Below are 19,119 nucleotides of genomic sequence, written 5' to 3' on the forward strand. Positions count from 1 at the left end.
ATCTGTACGAGTAGTTGTGTCAAGACAATGAAAACGTCATCCTCAAATTAAATAGTGACTACAGATAAAAACGTTTCCACTTACAACATTTATGTACTCTTAGATCAGAGACTTCTCTCAGAAATGACAGCAAATAATGAAGAAATTCTCTCAAGTGCTATGCTCAACTGACTAATGAAAGGCTAGGCATAACCTCAGAACATATGAACAACACGCAGCATGAAAGAACAACTGCAAGTACACCACCACCACACAGAACTCAGAACACATTCAGTTTCTCCAAGTTAAACCCACAAGAAACATGAGTGGCACTTTCTGGAAACCTGAACACATACACTATAACTGCTGAATTTCTTTTTCTAAGCTCACATAAGTGTAACCCAACTGTGTCCCTTGTTGTTTATGACAGGAAGAAAAGCTATTAGTCTACCCTACAATGAATGGCAAATCAAAAAATCTTGATGGCTTCCTGACTGTTTCACTGGTTCTTTAAATACCGTGAAGACTTTATTTATTTCTTGAATTACTTCAACTGCAGTTTTGCAGTTACTCTAGTCCTACCATTCTTCTATAATACCACAACGAAGAAGTTATCAGGATTTTGCACATACAAAACCTCAGGAACTTTATTAAAGTTGTAACAGAAATTTGGTTTTTAAGACCGAACACAATACATCAACTCTTTCCTTCAAAGGAGGAAAGCGTTTCAAACACTAAACATTAAAAAGAATAAGCAAGAATTTATGGATTCCGATCGTCCAGTGTATTTTAAGGCAGATGAACTACGACTTCACGCCTCCAGACCGACCAACCCCCAATGACAAGCCCCTCCGCTTCGCCGCCGCTCCAACCGATGGGCACAGCACTGTCGCACACGCCATCGCCCGGGCTCAGCCGAGGCGCTGCTGAGCGCCGCTGCCCGGGTCGGGCCGGGGATGTCTCCGCCAGCCTCGGGCCGCTTCAACCGCCGGAGCGGGCGAGGCGGCCCCGCACAGCACGCGGCTCCACCGCCGCGGCCGCCCGAGCGCCTCCTGCGGCAGCGGCGGTACCAGCACCAACAGCACAACCGCCGCCCGGCGGGGCGGGGCGGGGCTGCAGCGGGAGGGGCGCCGGTGGAAGTGACGGGCGGCGGGAAGGAGGGAACTCGTTCCGAGGTCGCGGCGGTGAGGCGCGCTTTCGCTTCCAAACCGCTCCCCGCACTGCCGTCGCAGCGCCACCACCGCCCCCCGCTTCCGGGCCTCCCGCCGGGCTCCTCCTCCTTCCCCGGCCGGGGCTTCCGTGCGCGAGGCGGGGCAGCGCCAGGCGGGGGAGCTCGCGGGCCGAGCAGCAGATACCGCTCTCGCCGCCGCCATCGCTGCGGGACGGTTTCCGTCTCTTCGGCTCCCCAACATGGCAGCAGCGGGAAGCCGCGCAGCTCGCAGGCCGGCGCTGGCGACGCCTCGCGGCAGCGGGGACCGCACCGTGTTTCTCTTCGACCGGCGGCGGGAGCAGGCGGATCCGGACGAGAAAGTGCTCAGCTACGGCAACGCCAACTACCGCGGTTTCCGTAGCGCCGTCTGCCAGGTACCGGGGGCGGTGGGGGGAGGGAAGGCGGGCGGGCGGGCGCGGCGGCGGGGCAGGCGCGGCCGGGGGGCGCCTCAACCGCCGCCAACGTTCCGCCTCGCGGCCGCAGCCCCACGTGCGAGGGGAGGCGCGAGGGGGTCCGCTGAGCATCCGGGGCGAGGAGGCCGCCTCCGGCTGCCCCGGGGGGAGCGGACCGCCGCGGCTGCCTCTTTGCGCTACTCCCGAACTTTCCTGCCGGGACGGCTGGGCGGGGGTAGAGGAGACACCGCGCCCGCTGCCTTGGCATCCCCTTCCACCGGGCACTGGGCCCGCCGCGCTGAAAACACCCGCGCGGGGCGGCCGGCGGTGCGGGGCGCTGTGGCGGGAGCAGCTGCCCCTGGCGGCGGGCGGGAGCGGAGCGGGCGGCACAGGAGCTCCCCCGCGCGGGGAACCGGCGGAGGCGGCCGCTTGGGGCGGTGTCCCTGGTGCGGTGCGGGGAAGCGGAGGGTTGGAGCGGTGCTATTTGTGCTGTCCAGCGTGTCGGCCAGAAGTGCCAGTCGTTTTCTGTCGTGAACTGTCTCTGGAGCCCACAGTGGTGGCTGCCTTTTAAATACTTAACCTGGTTCGTTCTTTCCTGTCCCGTTCACACTTTTAGTTCTCTTTCCCTTCTTTAAGCAAAATGAGAACTTATGCTGTCTTCAGCTCTCTCGGGGGTGGAGGTTTGTTTCTACGTACAGACTGTTCACTTTCATTTACCAGAGATAGCAGCAGGCAACACCCATTTTCTGTCATGGTTTCGTTTTCTGAGGGAGTAATAAATGCCATAAACCTATTAGCTTCCCAAGTATGGTTTGCGTTGTGAGATGCACAGGAAAATCAGTTGTAAATTGTGCACTAATTTAGTCTGATAAAACATTATATTTTAGGTTTTTTAGTGTAATTTGCACTCTGTTCTCTAGGATATTAAACTCTTGAAGGAAATTGCTTGGTTTGTCCAATGTCTGGACAGTGGTTTCCTGCTTTCCTAGTGTGTTTTGAGCTTTGAGTTAGGAGTGTCAGCAGGAGTAGCTGTCACACACGACTGCCTCCTCCTCACATGGTTCTACTTCAGTGTTCAAAATGATATATTCTATTAGAGGTCTGAATCTGTACTGCTACTTGAGGTGCTACTACTCAGCAGTGACTTGGCTATGGAGTGTTAGCACATCCTTTGACCTGGTCAGAGCCCCTCCAAGTTCCAGAGACTGGAAGAAACAAGTAACTGAATGGAATGCAGAAATCAGTACACTTTATACAGGGTAACATTCTGAGAAGTCAGACAGTGGATTGAGTTCATGGCATTCTAACAATCAACATCATCCTTAATGGAGTGTCATTAGTAGGGTTTGTATCTTCTGTGAGTATCTTGAAGTAAGTATTACATTATGTCCTCCAAGAGTTGTTCTAATTGATCCCATTTCAACTGTACCTAGCTGATGAGTTGCAAAGACACTTCATATTTTCAGTATTCAGGGCAGGCGTGTTAATGATTAAACCATCTTTTTTCCTGGCTTTTGGAATTAATTGATGGGCTGAGGTTCACACTAGTTTGCAACTTGTTACAGGCAAGGGAGTCTTTTCATGTCTTTTTTTATATGTGCTGCGTGCTTCAGTGAGTTCTGTATGTGCATCCTTACAGTGTTCAGTAATTCACAGAGCTTTTGGTGTGTTTGCAGTCTTATACAGAAACAAACCATCATCACAAAATGTGACTGGGCTTGGCTGCAAAGAGCTTAATCGTTTTCTTATCAGAAACATATTGACATTGTAGGGTCAGTACTTTATTGCCATTAGGCAGGCTGCTCAGGTGTGCAACATAGCACTTGGTGTATTTGCATTTGGTGGCTGTCAAAATAGAATTTTGAGGTGTAGTTTCTTACCATGTCAATACCATAATCCTTATCACCAGTCCTGGTGGCTGTTTTGGGGTCTTAAGGATGAGAGTTGATACTCTTATAAACTTGTGCAACAAGAGCCTCAAATGATCATTCCTTTAGAGAAAGGTCTTCTCCAATAATGTGTTGAATGCAAGTTCAGTCAGAGGTACCTCTGTCACAGCTGATTTCAGTGTGGTGACTCTTTGCATGTTGGAGCTTTCATTATCTTACACATGGGACATCTTACTCTGAAAGCGTGCTGAGACACTTGGTTTGACATGACCAGTAGATGTTGGTGCAGTGGGAACTGGACAGGCTGAGGTCCAGGAAGTTTGATGTCTCCCACACCAAGAGCGTATGGGTTCTTCTTAGGCTTCTAGAAGAGTGTTCTGACGTCTCAGCACCTCTGGAAGTTTTAAGCATTGTGTTTCTCTGGGTGTTGTACTCCTAAGTGCTGAATTGCTGGCATCTTGAAAGTTGCAACTAACTACTTTCAGGAAAAAGGTGATGAATGGGCTCACCTGATGGGACAGACTTTGTCCACTTCATGGTGCTGAAAACATGTCAGGGAAGTGATGGAAGTGCAGGAAGAAAGGTTCTTTTGATAAGCAAGTTTTGAATTGTTCAGACTAAGGTAGAGTGTTGTATTTGCTTTCTTCCAATTAACGCTATTAGAGACCATCTGAGTCCATGATCAGGCAAATACTGCATATCTAGTAATGTTGTTTCCATGGGTATCCTGTCTGGTAGCTCAACTTCAGTACAGTCTCACCTTTAAGTTGACTTTCATGAGCGGTTTGTCATGTGACTGAATGATTCTACTATAGCAGTGAAGGTGCACATACACATGCATTTTCCAGTCTGCCAGCTGGGCTAAGGGGGCGGTAATATCTGACAAGGGCACCAGAAGTATTAAGCTGTTGGAACTACTTCTGCTGTGAACATTATCTTGTGGCATAAGAGAATTCCTTTGGATAAAACTGGATATGTAGGAGTCAAAGGAGAATGTAAGTCTTGTAAAAATGAAATTAAACCTTATTGCAGTATGCAAAGATTCTGAGTTGAAAATACTTAAATGCCTGGAGGCATGGTCTTAGGCTGCTACTTCTGAGACTTGTGTCTTTTTCATAATGCAGGGAGAAGGTATTTTCCTCTTTGTGTAGCAGAATAACTGATTTTAGACAGGAGAATCAGCCACCGAGATGTTGATTTAGGAGCTGATTCATGTTCTCTCTGTCTTGTCATCTTGTAATAATTATATTTTTGTATTATAAAACCTATGTTCATTTACTTTTCAAGATTTTGTATAATCAGAAGCTAAAAATACATATATTTTGAACATGCCATACATACACAAAACAAGTTTTTCCTTAATTTTGAAAATTAACTGTTGGAGATACTGTAAGATTGAGATACTGTGAGGTGTGTATAAGAGGCAACAATATTGTAAGCTTTTTTCCAAAACTGTCATGTTGTATTTCAGGCTTCACTGCAGTGCTTGTGTTTGCATCTTTGTTACTGACATTTTAGTGGGAAGAAGGATGCAGTTTGTGTATCTTTGTGCACTTAGGTACTACCTTACTAAGTGTTGAGTGATTTGGAAGGCCATGTGGTTTTTAAGTTCACGCTCAAATTTCAGTGCTGGTAATATGGTCAGATTCAAAGTAACTGTGTTCCTTTAGCATTCGTTATCCAAGCGCGACTTCTTAGATGTGACTAAGTGTTCTTTTTTTTTACTTTCGACAAGTGGTATCCAAATTCTTGTTACTTAAATAAGTCATGCCGTTATGTCGCCATACAAACTATTTTGATAATAGAAGCTGTATGGAGTTGATGTCAAAATTTTGGCTGATACCTTCACTCATTAATATTTGAGATTGTGCTTTTAGGCACAATGGATTGTGATGGTCTGGTGAAAGTTCCTGTATTTGTCCAGGCTCTGAAAAAAGTTCTAGTAATGACAGCATACTCTTTGCATAAATTCTAGGATCCCCAGCTTCTTTCCACTTGTTAAGTCTTGCAAATCTTGAAAAGATATCCAGGTTAACTCAGTGTTCTGGACAAGATTTCATAGATTTATGTATGTGGCTTCAGTAGAGAGCTTCTGTAATGCAGTTTCTCTCTTCTTTTTCTCTCTGTTTTTCCAAAAAAATTATTAAGATACTGCATAAAAACTTGTCCTGTTACTGGATCTTGTGATAGGTAGTGATGTTCTTAGAGTTTCTGTTGAACCATCTGTTCACTTAACACCTTTCGTTGATACATTGATATATTTTTGTAAATATTTAGAATGTAACAATTGAACTTCTGAAAGTAGTGAAACTTTTAAGTAGGACAGAGGACAATGCACTCGAAGTTCTGCAAATGTTGTCTTCTGTAATTTGTTCTTTAGATGGAGGTGACCGTGTCAATAAAGAATGGCTGGAAGATGTTTCAGAACACTGATGTTCACTGCTGTTTTTTGTCTGTATGTTGTCTCTAGTGACAATCTGCCCAGAAGATATGGACTACTTGGTGTTCCTGTATTTCTGTAATATACAACTCTTTCCTTTGAGCTCTCAGAAATGCTTAGAAGTGATAGCTGACTTTTTTTTTCAATGCAACTGCTTTTCTAGAAACTTTTGGATCTCTTTTCTGTTGGTGTCCAAAGATTATGTATGTTTATGTTGTGACATTAGGCAAACTCATTCAGATTATGATTAAAGATAGTTGTTACAACACTTGCTCTGCTACCATGAGCACTCAGTACCAGATCATTGCTCCCAGATCATCAGCAAGTTGTCATCATGTTGTGACCAGCTGACCCAACAATGGACTTAGTTTATCTGATTAGCACTCTTATGAGTTACATACAGTTATTCTCAATTACTTTCAGCAAGGCTTTTTTCTCCACTTAATCTGTTTATATCTTACTTTCTGCATTTTTAATTTGTATTAATGGCCTTAATATGTTGTTGTATGTATAACTGAAAGATTACACAAATATCTCAATATCTGTAAGCACTACTGAAAGACAGTTATTGATTTGAAAATCTGTAATTTGAGATAAAAAATATGTTTCCTTAAATGTGTTTTGTAGTTTCATCCATTTTTTGATTTAATAGATTTTTCTCAGTTTGGACTGATAATTAATTTTACTGTATAAAATAAAGCAGGATAGCTAAATGATAAATGTGTGTCTTTCAGGTGATAAATTGGCAAATAGCATGGAGTATTCAGTTAATCACATGCAAAGTTACAGAAGGCTACAGGGCTCTCAAAGTCTGGATGTGGTATTTAGGATCATTTTTTAGGTTCCTAAACAAGTCCCCATGATGAAGCTGCTGGATCAGTGTAAAATATTCAAAGTAAATGTGTATTTCTTTTACCATGTTAGGTAGCTGAGATGTGTAAATACATTTTGTGAAAATTAGTAGCTCTATAGGAGGGCACTGAAAATGCCATTTCCAGATTTCTTTTACAATTAGCTGATACATTTCAGGTTCCCTTTAAGAGTTTCACATCGGTAGTACAGTTGTTTTACCAACAAAATAATTTCTGAGCTAGGTGCCACTCTGTGGAAGGTGGCTGTGTGTCTCTGTTAACCCTTGGCTACATTGCCAAGCTCTGTGGCCAGTTCTTCACATCATTCTTATATGTCTGCCTGCTGGCAATAGTTACTGTAGTAGGAGGCAGAACACTTTAAAGGAATGGAAGTTGCTCACTGTAAGAAACAATTGTTTATGTTGGAATAGTGTGGGTTGCAAGGGGTTGAATGTCTTCTCTAAAGATATTATTGTTTTGATTTCACTGTTTTATGTCTGTCATGTGTGAGACTGTTCCATTTCTGTAGTTTGAAAAATCATCACCAGCAATTACTATTTCATGGTAATAACCTGGAGGACCACTGGAAGCAGTGTGTTATTTCTCCTTCACCACTTCAGGCCTGTCCGGGTTATTGCAAGCTGTGGTATACACACAAAACTGAACATTTCATTGTTGAACACCTTTTCCAAGGCAGATAGTAAATCTAAAGGTGAAATATATGTTGACTTTAAGTGTTCCAGTTGGCTTAGTAGCCAGGTAAACCTCCTAGTACATGTTCAGATCAAATAGTGGCAAAATTTGCTTTGGTGATTGTGTGTGAGTATGTAACAGAGGAAAGAAACTGAGGCCTATTTGAAGGATTCTCATCTGCTGAGCAGTTGTGTGTGATTTGTGGGTTTGTGTTTTTTGTTTTGACTTTTTTTTTTTAGTTTACAAAGAAAAAGCATGACTGAAGCAAGTATATAAATTGAACCTTGCTTCTTCATTCAGATTTAAGGGTTAGAGAAATCACAATTCCTTCACGCTTTCATATATTGCACCTGCAGGCTGTTCTACTGAAAGCGTCTTGGGCATTTGGCATTCATTTGGCTGTTTTTGGCTCTTAGCATTATATTAATCTCATGTCATAAACCTCCACCAATAAATTGAGAGCTATTAGCATTATTTATTCATCACAAAACATAGGCAGTGCTCAAGACTGAGCCTCTATTTTATAAAGAATGCATTTCTTTTGTTTGAATAAAGAGAGCTTTTGGCTTATGTATCATTTCATAGCTATCATGACTAATGTCCTGCTGCGGGCAAAACAGACTCAGGGAATTTTCCTTATTTTAATTTCTTGTCAGTTAGCTAAAACTTTTGATTATTGACTGGTGTAGCAATTAAACAAAGACTTACGGAAATACCTTTCCACCTAAGCTCATCTTCTGTCATACACTTCTCTTTCCCCATTCCTAATGTGAGCTTCCCTTTTCCCCCTGTACAACACTTGGTTAGTCTCAATTCCTTTGGTGAGGCAACGCGTGGTGCCAAGAGGTCAGGGTCCTGTGCAGGGTTTCCCTCTGCTGCTGTTCCTCGTCCATGCTCTTTACTGGTTTTCTTCTGCTCTGATGGGTTGTCCACAGGCCGTAGCCCCATGGGAGTATGAGGACAGAGAGAGGAAGTTCTCTGCCCTGACATGGGTCCACCATGGGCCTCAGCACCTTTGGGGCCATCCCTGCTCTGGCATGAAGCACCATACTTCTAATGTGTTTCTTGTGCTGTCCCCAGCAATGTCTCCTCTGATCCATTCCCTTTGTTGCTTCTTGTTTGTCTCCTATATTTCTTACTCAGTATGTTTGAGAAGCAGCACCATGTATCCTTCTTGTTGAAATTCTGGCTTGCAGTGGGTGGTTTCCCTCAGTTTGAGAGCTGTCTGGGACTGGCTGTGACTTGCTCAGGGCAATTCATGCCCTCCTCTTGCACTGGTCACACCTAGAGCCCTCTGGCATCAAAACCCTGCAGTGTACACTCAGTACACCTCCAAGTGTGCCTTAGCAAACAATTTAAATGGCTCTTTGTGAACAGCTGTGGTTGTTTTCTCAGACTATTCAAAATTTAGTTCATTGATGTAATTTTCTGTACTTCTTAGGTGACATTTTTCTCCTTCATGTGCATATGACTGTTCGTAACATTTTGACTTTTGCATGCAGTGGTTGTATGTTACCAATAGTTTAGAATTCCTTGTCTTTTAACATATCTACCTCGCTTTTTAGAGAACATACAATTATTTTTTTTTTCTCCTACATTGTGGATTAATTTGGAGCTTGTCTTTGTCTTTTCCCAAAAGTCTTTTCTTTTGTATCAAAAAAAAAAAAAAAAAGCTTTCTACCTAGCTGTTTTTACACAATAATTTCTACTGTGAATATGCAGAGGTATTGCTGAGTATAGTGATTCTACTGCACTCTTCAAGATTTTGATGAAATAAAAAACCACATCATGAAAATAATGAACAAATTTGTAATCTGAATGTACTGCTACGTTGTCATGTGAATCTTCTGAAGTCAAGAATTGGGTGCTTATTTGAAAAAGGGCATGATGCTAGGCTGAATGGGCCTCAGCGGTGAAACCTGAACTTGTATATTGAGTCAATAAATGATGTGTCTTGCACACGAGAATCTTAGTGAGAAATAAAACATTTGCCCAAGCATGTTTCATTACATTCTGATAAACTATCATCAGCTGTTCAAGTAAATTGCCCAGTAGGTTCACTTTTATTCAGGGATTGACAAACTCATCTTCCTGGAGACCACATCCACATAATGGGACAACTGTGCAGCCACCTCACCACTACCTGGCATAGCAGGAAGAGACAGGGGCTGAGATAACTTGGAGTGTAGGACAGAGGGAAGGAGGAAGTAAAACAAATAGCTGTTATATACGATTGAAGCTTTCAAACTGAGATATTTTCTAAGGTGGCCAAAGTTTACAAAGGATGTAGCCTCTTAAATTCCTGCATAGACAAGAAAAGCAGGTTATCTGCAGTGAGGACTGCCAAGTTTGGTCCATGAACCTGCCTAGTAGCTTATCTTGAAATGACAGTTATTTGGAATGAAACAGAAAGGACCTGCTGCCAGTAGATACTGAAACACTGGGCTCACCCAGGAAATACAGGTCTAGCTCTGCCTGTGAGGCCGTTCCAGTCAGCTTAGTTAAGGCTCACCCGTGGCTTAGTTGAGGCTCACCCGTGGTACAAGGGAGAGAATCAGAAGTAGGAGGCTCCCCCTCCTTGATTAGCAGGCTACTGTCTTGTGCATGCACTGCTTCCTCCTAACTTCTTGCTGGCTTGAAGTAAATACTGCACTCATCATAAGATTTTGGAAATAGAAGAGCTTTTGGGAGGTAGAGAAAACAGTGAAGCTGGTTTTATACCTGGAGGGAAAAGATGCTTATCTGTGCTTTCAAATGTAAAACTCTCCAGTTCAGTTATTCTATATTAACAGTTAACCTCAAATGGCACAGTAGGATGTTAGTTTTATAGTAGCCATATTTTTATTGCTTATTTTACTTGCTCTGAGCAATTTTTTTTCTTTTTCCTGCACAGGTTTGCCATGTGGAAACTTGTGTAATGTGAGAGGTTAAGTTGAAGTGATATGAACATATAAGAGTTAAAAAGTAATAATTACTCCAGACTTCTAAGTCTGAACATCAGGCTTTTCATGTGATCTCTGTTTGTTCCACTTGCACCAAGTGCTATGAGAAATTTGACAGTTTCGCTAATTTTACTGGTGGACACTAATTGTATCTTTAACATAGCTGCAACCAGGGAGATGGAAACTGAGACATGTAAAGCAGACTTCTAATGAAATCTTAAGCAGTATTTAAAAAATATTTCTGTGAGTCTGAGTACTAGGGATGGAAATAAAGGTATGGGAAATGATGAGGGCAAGCTACTACAGGGAGTGCAAGAGCTTCAAGGAAGAATCTAACTAAAACCACAGAAAGCACCTGTTGGAGTCGTGACCACAGGACTGAAGGGGTTGATGGAGTTAAACAAAACCAAAGCTGACTTCTTGAATTTCAAAGACCTGGAATGGCAGGAGAAAATAGAAATATTTAGTTTAATATTTTGAGAAAGAGATTAGTGTTGTAAATCAGGGTGCAAAAATCAGGGCATATATAGAGGCATTTAAATGTATGTAGAAAGCAGGATAAAAAGTCCAAAGCTACAGAAGCATATTCAAGTTGGAGGCAGCAAAGCAGTGAAAATTGTTTAGGTTCAGAAGAATATACTTCAGTGTTTTAACGGCAAAGAATTTTCTTTAAGAAAACCTTTTTTTTTTTCTTAATGTATGATATAATTGAAGAACAAGACTTTAATGTGTATCCAACTTTAAGAACTCTCAAAATGGTGCAGTTAAATATAGGACACACTCTAGATCATGACTATTGCTGTTGTCGTTGTGCAGTCTGAAGTAGTGCTGTTCAGTCTCGTTCTTCAGCCCTCAAGGTGATTATATATAAAACAGTTCCTCCTCCCTAAAATTTCTGTTGCTCCCTGAAACATATTTTAAGCAGGTAAAAAAAACCCCAAACTATTCCCTTATGGACAGTTTGGCTAAGTTGAGGAAGCAAATGAAGTTAAGTTCTGGAATTAAACTGTGTTCTACTTCTGAGTTCATTTAGGAGAAATATTTGGTCACTTCTCAGTAGCTTGTGGCAAAGTGAATGGAAAGACCACTGTTGTTTTTTCATTTATCTGAATACTTTGTGGAGTGCTTCATTATCATAACTGAATAACCTCAATTTTTTGTAGGCATTTGGCATAAATACTGATGAAAACTTTGTTATCACCACAACAAACAGGAAGGAAATTACAGAAGACAACTTCAGTAAGTACCTTAGATGGTGGAATAAATACAGCTATTTCTTATATTGATTGTAAAAATTGCATGATGATGAATGTTTATGTTCTATGACATGAAATAATTCACTGCAAGTGAAAATCCTATCATAGTTTGGCAAGAATTGTTACAAAATTGACTTTCACAAATAAGTTTTTAGCAACTACTCATTAGCATGATGACAATTATACAAAGTAATTTTTTATCTTCCTTCACAAATTCTGTAAATGATAGGAAAAAGTGGCATGTAAATAGCTGTCACCTGAGAAAACTTGCATTATTAAGCTTGTAAACATGAAAATATTTTAAAATAAATATTGTTGCTAGGAGGCTGAGTAGTCAACACCTAAGAAAATACAGAGATTACCTGATGCTAAACCTGTACTAGTGAGGTGGACTGGGAACTGGCTGAAGAAAGGAAGCCAGAGAGTTGCAATCAGTGGGGCTGAGTCTGGTTGGAGGCCTGTATCTAGTGCAGTGCCTCAAGGGTCAGTACTGGGACCAGTATTATTCAATATATTCATCAATGACTTGGATGAGAGAATAGAGTGTACTATCAGCAAGTTTACTGATGACAGAAGACTGGGAGGAGTGGCTGACACACCAGAAGGCGGTGCTGCCGTCCAGGGAGACCTGGACAGGCTGGAGAGTTGGGTGGGGAAACATTTAATGAAATATAACAAGGGCAAGTGTAGAGTCTTGCATCTGGGTAGGAACAACCCCAGGTTCCAGTATAAACTGGGGAACAACCTATTAGAGAGCAGTGTAGGGGAGAGGGACCTGGGGGTCCTGGTGAACAGCAGGATGACCATGAGCCAGCACTGTGCCCTTGTGGCCAGGAAGGCCAGTGGCATCCTGGGGTATATTAGAAGGGGGGTAGTTAGTAGGTCGAGAGAGGTTCTCCTTCCCCTCTACTCTGCCCTGGTGAGACCACATCTGGAATATTGTGTCCAGCTCTGGGCCCCTCAGTTCAAGAAGGACAGGGAACTGCTGGAGAGGGTCCAGCGCAGGGCAACAAAGATGATTAAGAGAGTGAAGCATCTCCCTTATGAGGAAAGGCTGAGGGAGCTGGGTCTCTTTAGCTTGGAGAAGAGAAGACTTGAGGGGTGACCTTATTAATGTTTATAGATATGTAAAGTGTGAGTGCCACGAGGATGGAGCCAGGCTCTTCTCGGTGATAACAGAGATAGGACAAGGGGCAATGTATACAAACGGGAACACAGGAGTTTCCACTTAAATATGAGAAGAAACTTCTTCTCAGTGAGGGTGACAGAGCACTGGAACAGGCTGCACAGAGAGATTGTGGAGTCTCCTTCTCTGGAGACATTCAAAACCTGCCTGGATGCCTTCCCGTGTAACTTCATCTAGGTGTTCCTGATCCAGCAGGGGAATTGGACTAGATGATCTTTGGAGGTCTCTTCCAATCCCTATCGTTCTGTGATTCTGTGTTTTGAGAGCAGAAGTTGACTGGTGCAGTGAATGCTCTTCAGTATACTGTGTATTTCATCTTCATTGCAGGCGAACTTGTTCAAGATGGAGTTACTTTATATCTGCTACAGTCAGTTGATCAAACGCTGCTTTCGGCAACCAAGGAGCGAATTGATTTCCTGCCCCACTATGATACACTTGTTAAAAGTGGCATGTACGAATACTATGCCAGCGAAGGGCAAAATCCATTGCGTAAGTACTTAACAAAATAATCTTGTGTAAAAGATATTTACATGGATATAATGTGGTTATGAGCAATTTAGCTTTTAATTAGAGCTGGTGAAAAAGTATAGTCTTATATAGTTAATTTTTCTTTTACGATTTCTTTATATATTTTTTCTTTTGAAAATGACTCAAAATGGCTGTGTAAGAATCCAGATTTACAGAGGTACTTGCTCAAATACTTCTTTAAGAAGTTTGAATATTTTAGAACTAAAATGATTTCAGTCTTAATAATAATCTTGCCAATGTCATCCAGATAGGTCAGCATTTGTGCTACCAGGTTGTTGTCTCCTGTACCTAAAACAGACTTTGTTTTTTAACCTGGTGAACAGTTTCTGTATGAGCTGCCATAAAATTTTGTCTGCTGTCTCATCTGTGATTCTACAGGGCTTAACTTACCAACAAGAACAAGTATTTATTTTAAAAGATACTGCTTTAGTTTTTATCTGACTGGTATATTAAATATGTAACCAGCATTTCATATTCTTTTATTAAAAAAAAAATAATTTCTGTTTATGGCTTCTCTGAAAATTACGTCTGTGGCTGTGATTACTTTTTAAGTATGTACATATTAGGTACAGCAGGCTCAAAATTCTACAGGAAAAGATGCAAACATCCAGACTCACCATTATACCATTCCCACAGTGATTTCTGTTTCAAAACAGTCTCAACATCTATAAATAGCAACTATATTTTCAAGTACCATTCTCCTTTTGGCCCCTCCCTCTTTCTGCACTTCATTTGTTTTTCATCCTGCCAAAGACACTTGTTTTAGTTCAGGGGTTCTGTGGTTAAAGTGTACTAAGACAGGTTGTTTCAAAAAGATAGACCCAAGTTGAAGTCACTATACTTCTGCAGCCACAAACCACCTATGAATGAAACTCTTACAGCCCATACAGCAGGTAGATGGAACAAAGAGCATTTATAAAAGAGTTACTAAAACTTGATAATTCATTTGTAAATTTTTCTGTAATTGTAACATGTTGGGTCCATCTTTTTGAAACACCCTGTAGTCTGGTCAGTGGTATGTGTATCTGTGTGCACAGGAACTGCTGTATTAGACCATGCGAAGCATTCTGTCTAGATCCATGTTTTGTTCCTACCAGCAGTCAGTATCAGAACCTGAGAAATACCAGGAGAACAGGTCATGCAGAGATGCAACAAAAGCGATTTGAGGACTTTGGAGTTCCTGTTTGTGGGCTGTTCTTTTTCATGAACTTGTGTGGTTCAAAGAATACCTCAATATCTTTAGCGTTCACAATATTTTGTGGTATTGAGCCTCAAGCTTAATTGCATGTCATGTAAAGTGTCATCTCTTTTTGTATATGTTGAACTAGTTACCATTTTTTTCACCTATTGACCCTACTTTGCATGCTGGGAGAGATCATAAAGCATTGCTGGCAGAATGGCTGACTTAGTGAATAACACTTTAAACTAAGAAACTAAGGGGTTGGGGTGCTGCAATTGATAGCTATAAACTGTTCAGGATGGACAGGCAAGGAAGTGGGGGTGGGGGGGTGCCCTCTACATTAAAAAAATGGAATAGCTGCACAGAACTGTCTTTGAAAAACAGCAGTGTACAGGTCAAGACCTTATTTGTGAAAACTGGAGACCAAGCCAAGAAAGGAGATGTCATGGTTCATGTTTAATACAGGCTACCTGATCAAGGGGAGTGTGCTGGATTGGCTGGGGTAGGGTTAATTTTCACAGGAGGCTGGAAGAGGACACAGCCAGGACAGCTGACCCAAACTAGCCAAAGGGATATTAGATACCATAGAAGGTCATGCTCTATATAAAACTGGAGAGCTGGCTGTGGGGAGGAACCCTCACTGCTTTAGGGCACTTGGTGCTCAGGGATGTTGCTGCTCTCTGGGGCACCGGTGTGATTGTCTTTTGAGTGCCAAGTGTGGTTTGGGTATTTGCTCTGTAGGAGCAGTGGCATGGGAGCAGTGTTTGTGATTCCTGCCAGGGGATTGCTACTTGGGAGCAGGCTGTACACTGGTGTTGCTGTGTGGTGAGCGATTGCATTGTGTATCTCTCACTTTGTATATTCTTTCATTGTTATTGTTTATCTTTTCCCTTTTGCTGTTCTTTTAAACTGTTTTTATCCCAACCCATGCATTTTGCTTTTTGTTTCCCGATTCTCCTCCCCATCCCACTGGCATGGGGGGAGGGGCGAGTGCGTGGCACATGGTTCTAGTTACCAGCCAAGGTTAAACTACTACAGGGAGGATGGTGATGAAATGTTCTCACTTCAACTACAGGAAGCATCATACTTGCAGGCCCTGATCTTGCTAGGGAACTTCAATCACCCTGACACCCACTGAAAAACTGGCGAAGCGAGCTGCAAGCAGTCTAGAAGACACTTGGAGTGCATTGATAACTTCCTAATGTGGGTTATACAAAGCTTAAGCAGAGGAGATGCATTAGTGGACCTGTTGTTCACCAGTGCAGAGGAACTTATTGGAAAGGTCAATGTTTGTGGTAGCCTGGGCTGTAGGAGAGTCTTGTTGCTGGAGTTTGTCCTAACAAACCAAGAAGAACTGGTTGGAGATGTCATGATTGGGAGCAGCCTCGGCTGCAGTGACCATGAGATGGTAGAGTTCGGGATCCTGCATGAAGGAAGCAGGAAAATAAGTAGGACTAAAACCATGGACTTCAGCAGGGTGAACTTTGGCCTCTTCAAGGTCCTGCTTAGAAGAATCCCATGGGACAGGTCTCTAGAAGGTAGGGAGGGTCCAAAAGAGATGGCTAATATTCAAGTATCACTTCCTCCAAGCCCAAGACCGATACATCCTTATGAGGAAGAAATGAAGTAAAGGGAGTAAGAGGCCAGCATGGATGAATAAATATGTCAAAACTCAGGTGGAAGAAAGATGTTTATGAAACATGGAAAAAAGCACAGATCACCTGGGAGGAATACAAGGAGGCTGTTAGAGTATGCAGGAATGCAGTGAGGAAGGCCAGGCTCCATTTGGAAGCAAATATGGCCAAGGTGGTCAAAGACAACAAGAAGGGCTTCTTCAAGTATATCAGCAACAAAAGAAAGGTTAGGGAAAATGTAGGTCTGCTGTTGAATGAGGAGGGTGCCCTGGTGACAGATGATACAGAGAAGGCACAGTTACTGAATGCCGCCTTTGCTTCTGGCTTTACTGCTAAGACTGGCCCTCAGGTTTTCCAGACCCTAGAAACAGAAGAGAAAGTTGGGCAAAAGGAAGACTTTCCCTTGGTTGTGGAAGAACAGGTTAGAGATTGTCTGTAGAAACTGGACATCCACAAATCCATGGGCCCTTATGGGATGCACCCATGAGTGCTGAGAGGGTTGGCAGATGTTTATTGCAAAGCCACTCTCCGTCATCTTTGAAAGGTCTTGGAGAATAGAAGAGGTGCCTGAGGGCTGGAAGAAAGCCAGCATCACTCCAGTCTTCAAAAAGGGCAAGAAGGGTGACCCAGGAAGCTATAGGGCAGTCAGCCTCACATCCATCCCTGGAAAAGTGATGGAACAGCTCATTCTGGACGTCATCTCCAAGCAAGTGGAGGAAAAGAAGGTTATCAGGAGTAGGCAGCACAGGTTCGCCAGAGGGAAATCATGTTTGACCAACGTGATAGCCTTCTATGATGTTATACTGGCTGGGTAGACAAGGGAGGAGGAATGGACATTGTCTACCCTGACTTCAACAAGGCTTTTGACACCATTTCTTACAACCTCCTCATAGGCAAGCTGAAGAAGTGTGGGCTAGATGTGGGCACAGTGAGATGGATCATGAACTGGTTGGATGGCAGAGCTCAGAGGGTTGTGATCAATCGTGCAGAGTCTGGTTGGAGGCCTGTAGTTAGTGGGGATCCCCAGGGGTCAGTGTCAAGTCCAGTTCTGTTCAGCCTGTTCATCAATGACCTGGATGAAGAGACTCAGTGCACCCTCAGCAAGTTTGCTGACGATACCAAACTGGGTGGAAGGGCTGACGCACCAGAAGGCTGTACTGCCATTCAGAGAGACCTGGACAGGCTGGAGGAGTGGGCAGAGAAGAACCTCATGAAGTTCAACAAGGGCAAGTGTAGGTTCCTGCACCTGGGGAGGAATAACTCCAGGTACCAGTACAGGTTAGGGGCGGACCTGCTGGAAAGCAGCACTGCAGAGAAGGACTTGGGAATTCTGTTTGACAGGAGGTTGACCATGAGTCAACAGTGTGCCCTTGTGGCCAAGACGACCAACAGTATCCTGGGGTGCATTAAGAAGAAGTGTGACGAACAGGTCAAGAGAGGGCCTCCTTCCCCTCTACTCTGACCTGGTGAGGCTGCATCTGGAGAACTGCGTCCAGTTCTGGGCTCCCCAGTTTAAGGAGGACAAGGAATTACTGGAGAGAGTCCAGCTGTGGGCTATGAAGATGATTAGGGGCCTAGAGCACCTTTCTTGTGAAGAGAGACTGAGAGAGCTAGGTCTGTTCAGCCTGGAGAAGAAGAGGCTGAGAGGAGATCTCATCAATGTTTATAAATGTCTCAAGGGTGGGGACCAGATTCTTTTCAGTGGTGCCCGACAATAGGATGAGGGGCAACAAACACGGACTGAAGCATAGAAGGTTCCATCTGAATATGAGGAGAAACTTCTTTACTTTGAGGGTAACAGAGCACTGGAACAGGCTGCCCAGAGAGATTGTGGAGTCTCTTTCTCTTGAGACATTTAAGACTCACCTGGACACATTCCTGTGTGATCTGCTCTGGGTGAATCTGCATTAGCAGGTGGATTGGGCTAGATGATCTCCAGAGACCCCTTCCAACCCCAACCATTCTGTGATTTGTGTCTCAGAAGTATTGAAACAGGAAGAAAGTATATCCACAGGAGAGGAGAAGACTTTGATCATGCCTGTCAATGTCTGTTGGCCTAGATATTGAAGTTTCTTGACAGCTTGCTCTAATTTAAAAACCTTTTGAACTTTTGTTTAGGTTCATCTGGCAGTATCATCAACGTCCATTTGCTATTTTGTCTTCTTTTGCCCCAAAGCCTGAAGACAGTTATTCATGAGTCAGAGAATAGATTTAAATATGGAGTCTCAATGTTGTCTTTTTGAAGTCCATTGATTTTTTTTTTCTTTAGTAGTAAAGCAAATATTATACTACTAAGGGAAAACTAAACTTTTTTTCCACATTTTCTTCTGTCTTGTTATTACTAAAGCGGCTTATTAGGGTACTTTAAATCATCGTTCTCTCTAAAAGAGACCGAACGAGCTTCAGGTATTTGTGAGAAACTTTTCATATGCTTTTAAGTCAATTCTTGATCTTGTCTGTACTCTGCAACAGATGACAGTCTTTGAGACCCTAATGAAGTCATTTGTGAAATTCTGCAACACACCAGTATTTAATATTTATAAAACAGCTATACTAAGCCATCCATCTACTTTTATTATGTACAAGAATAGACTGTTAAAGCAAATAGTAGTTTTGAGTGTGTGTGAGTGTACTGCAGCTGAAGCTCCTTACTTACAACATCTCTAAGGGCATTGCCCGATCAGTTTCCTATGTTGATGAAGGGCCATGGTTCTTTGATATGTAATAGTAAGTATGGATAACTGATGCTCAACTCCTGCAGTAAAGAAAGTTGCAAAGAAACTGGGAACTGGTTTTATACTTCAGAAACAACTTGAGGGAAAATGCCAAATGCTTCAGTGGTGTTATACTAATACTCAAGGGATTGATTTTGCATGTCTGAAGTGTATGTCCAGTGTAATTAGCACTGTGGCATTTTGAATAACCTTGCAAATTGTAGG

At 42.8% G+C, this 19,119-nt stretch overlaps 1 protein-coding gene across 2 annotated transcripts in view; it reads left to right on the forward strand.

Annotated features, from left to right (window-relative positions):
* The first annotated feature begins 1,361 nt into the window (after window positions 1-1,361).
* SMCHD1 (structural maintenance of chromosomes flexible hinge domain containing 1) overlaps window positions 1,362-19,119 on the forward strand; it is an 81,286-nt gene continuing 63,528 nt past the window's right edge. For both annotated transcript variants that reach the window (XM_080338941.1, XM_080338942.1), the window contains exons 1-3: window positions 1,362-1,563; window positions 11,560-11,635; window positions 13,166-13,327. In XM_080338941.1, the coding sequence (XP_080195067.1) occupies window positions 1,390-1,563; window positions 11,560-11,635; window positions 13,166-13,327 (412 nt within the window). In that variant the 5' untranslated portion in view covers window positions 1,362-1,389. The remainder of the gene's footprint in view (window positions 1,564-11,559; window positions 11,636-13,165; window positions 13,328-19,119) is intronic.

Source organism: Nesoenas mayeri (genome assembly GCF_963082525.1).
Source record: "Nesoenas mayeri genome assembly, chromosome: 2".
In the NCBI taxonomy this organism is placed as follows: Eukaryota; Metazoa; Chordata; class Aves; order Columbiformes; family Columbidae; genus Nesoenas; species Nesoenas mayeri.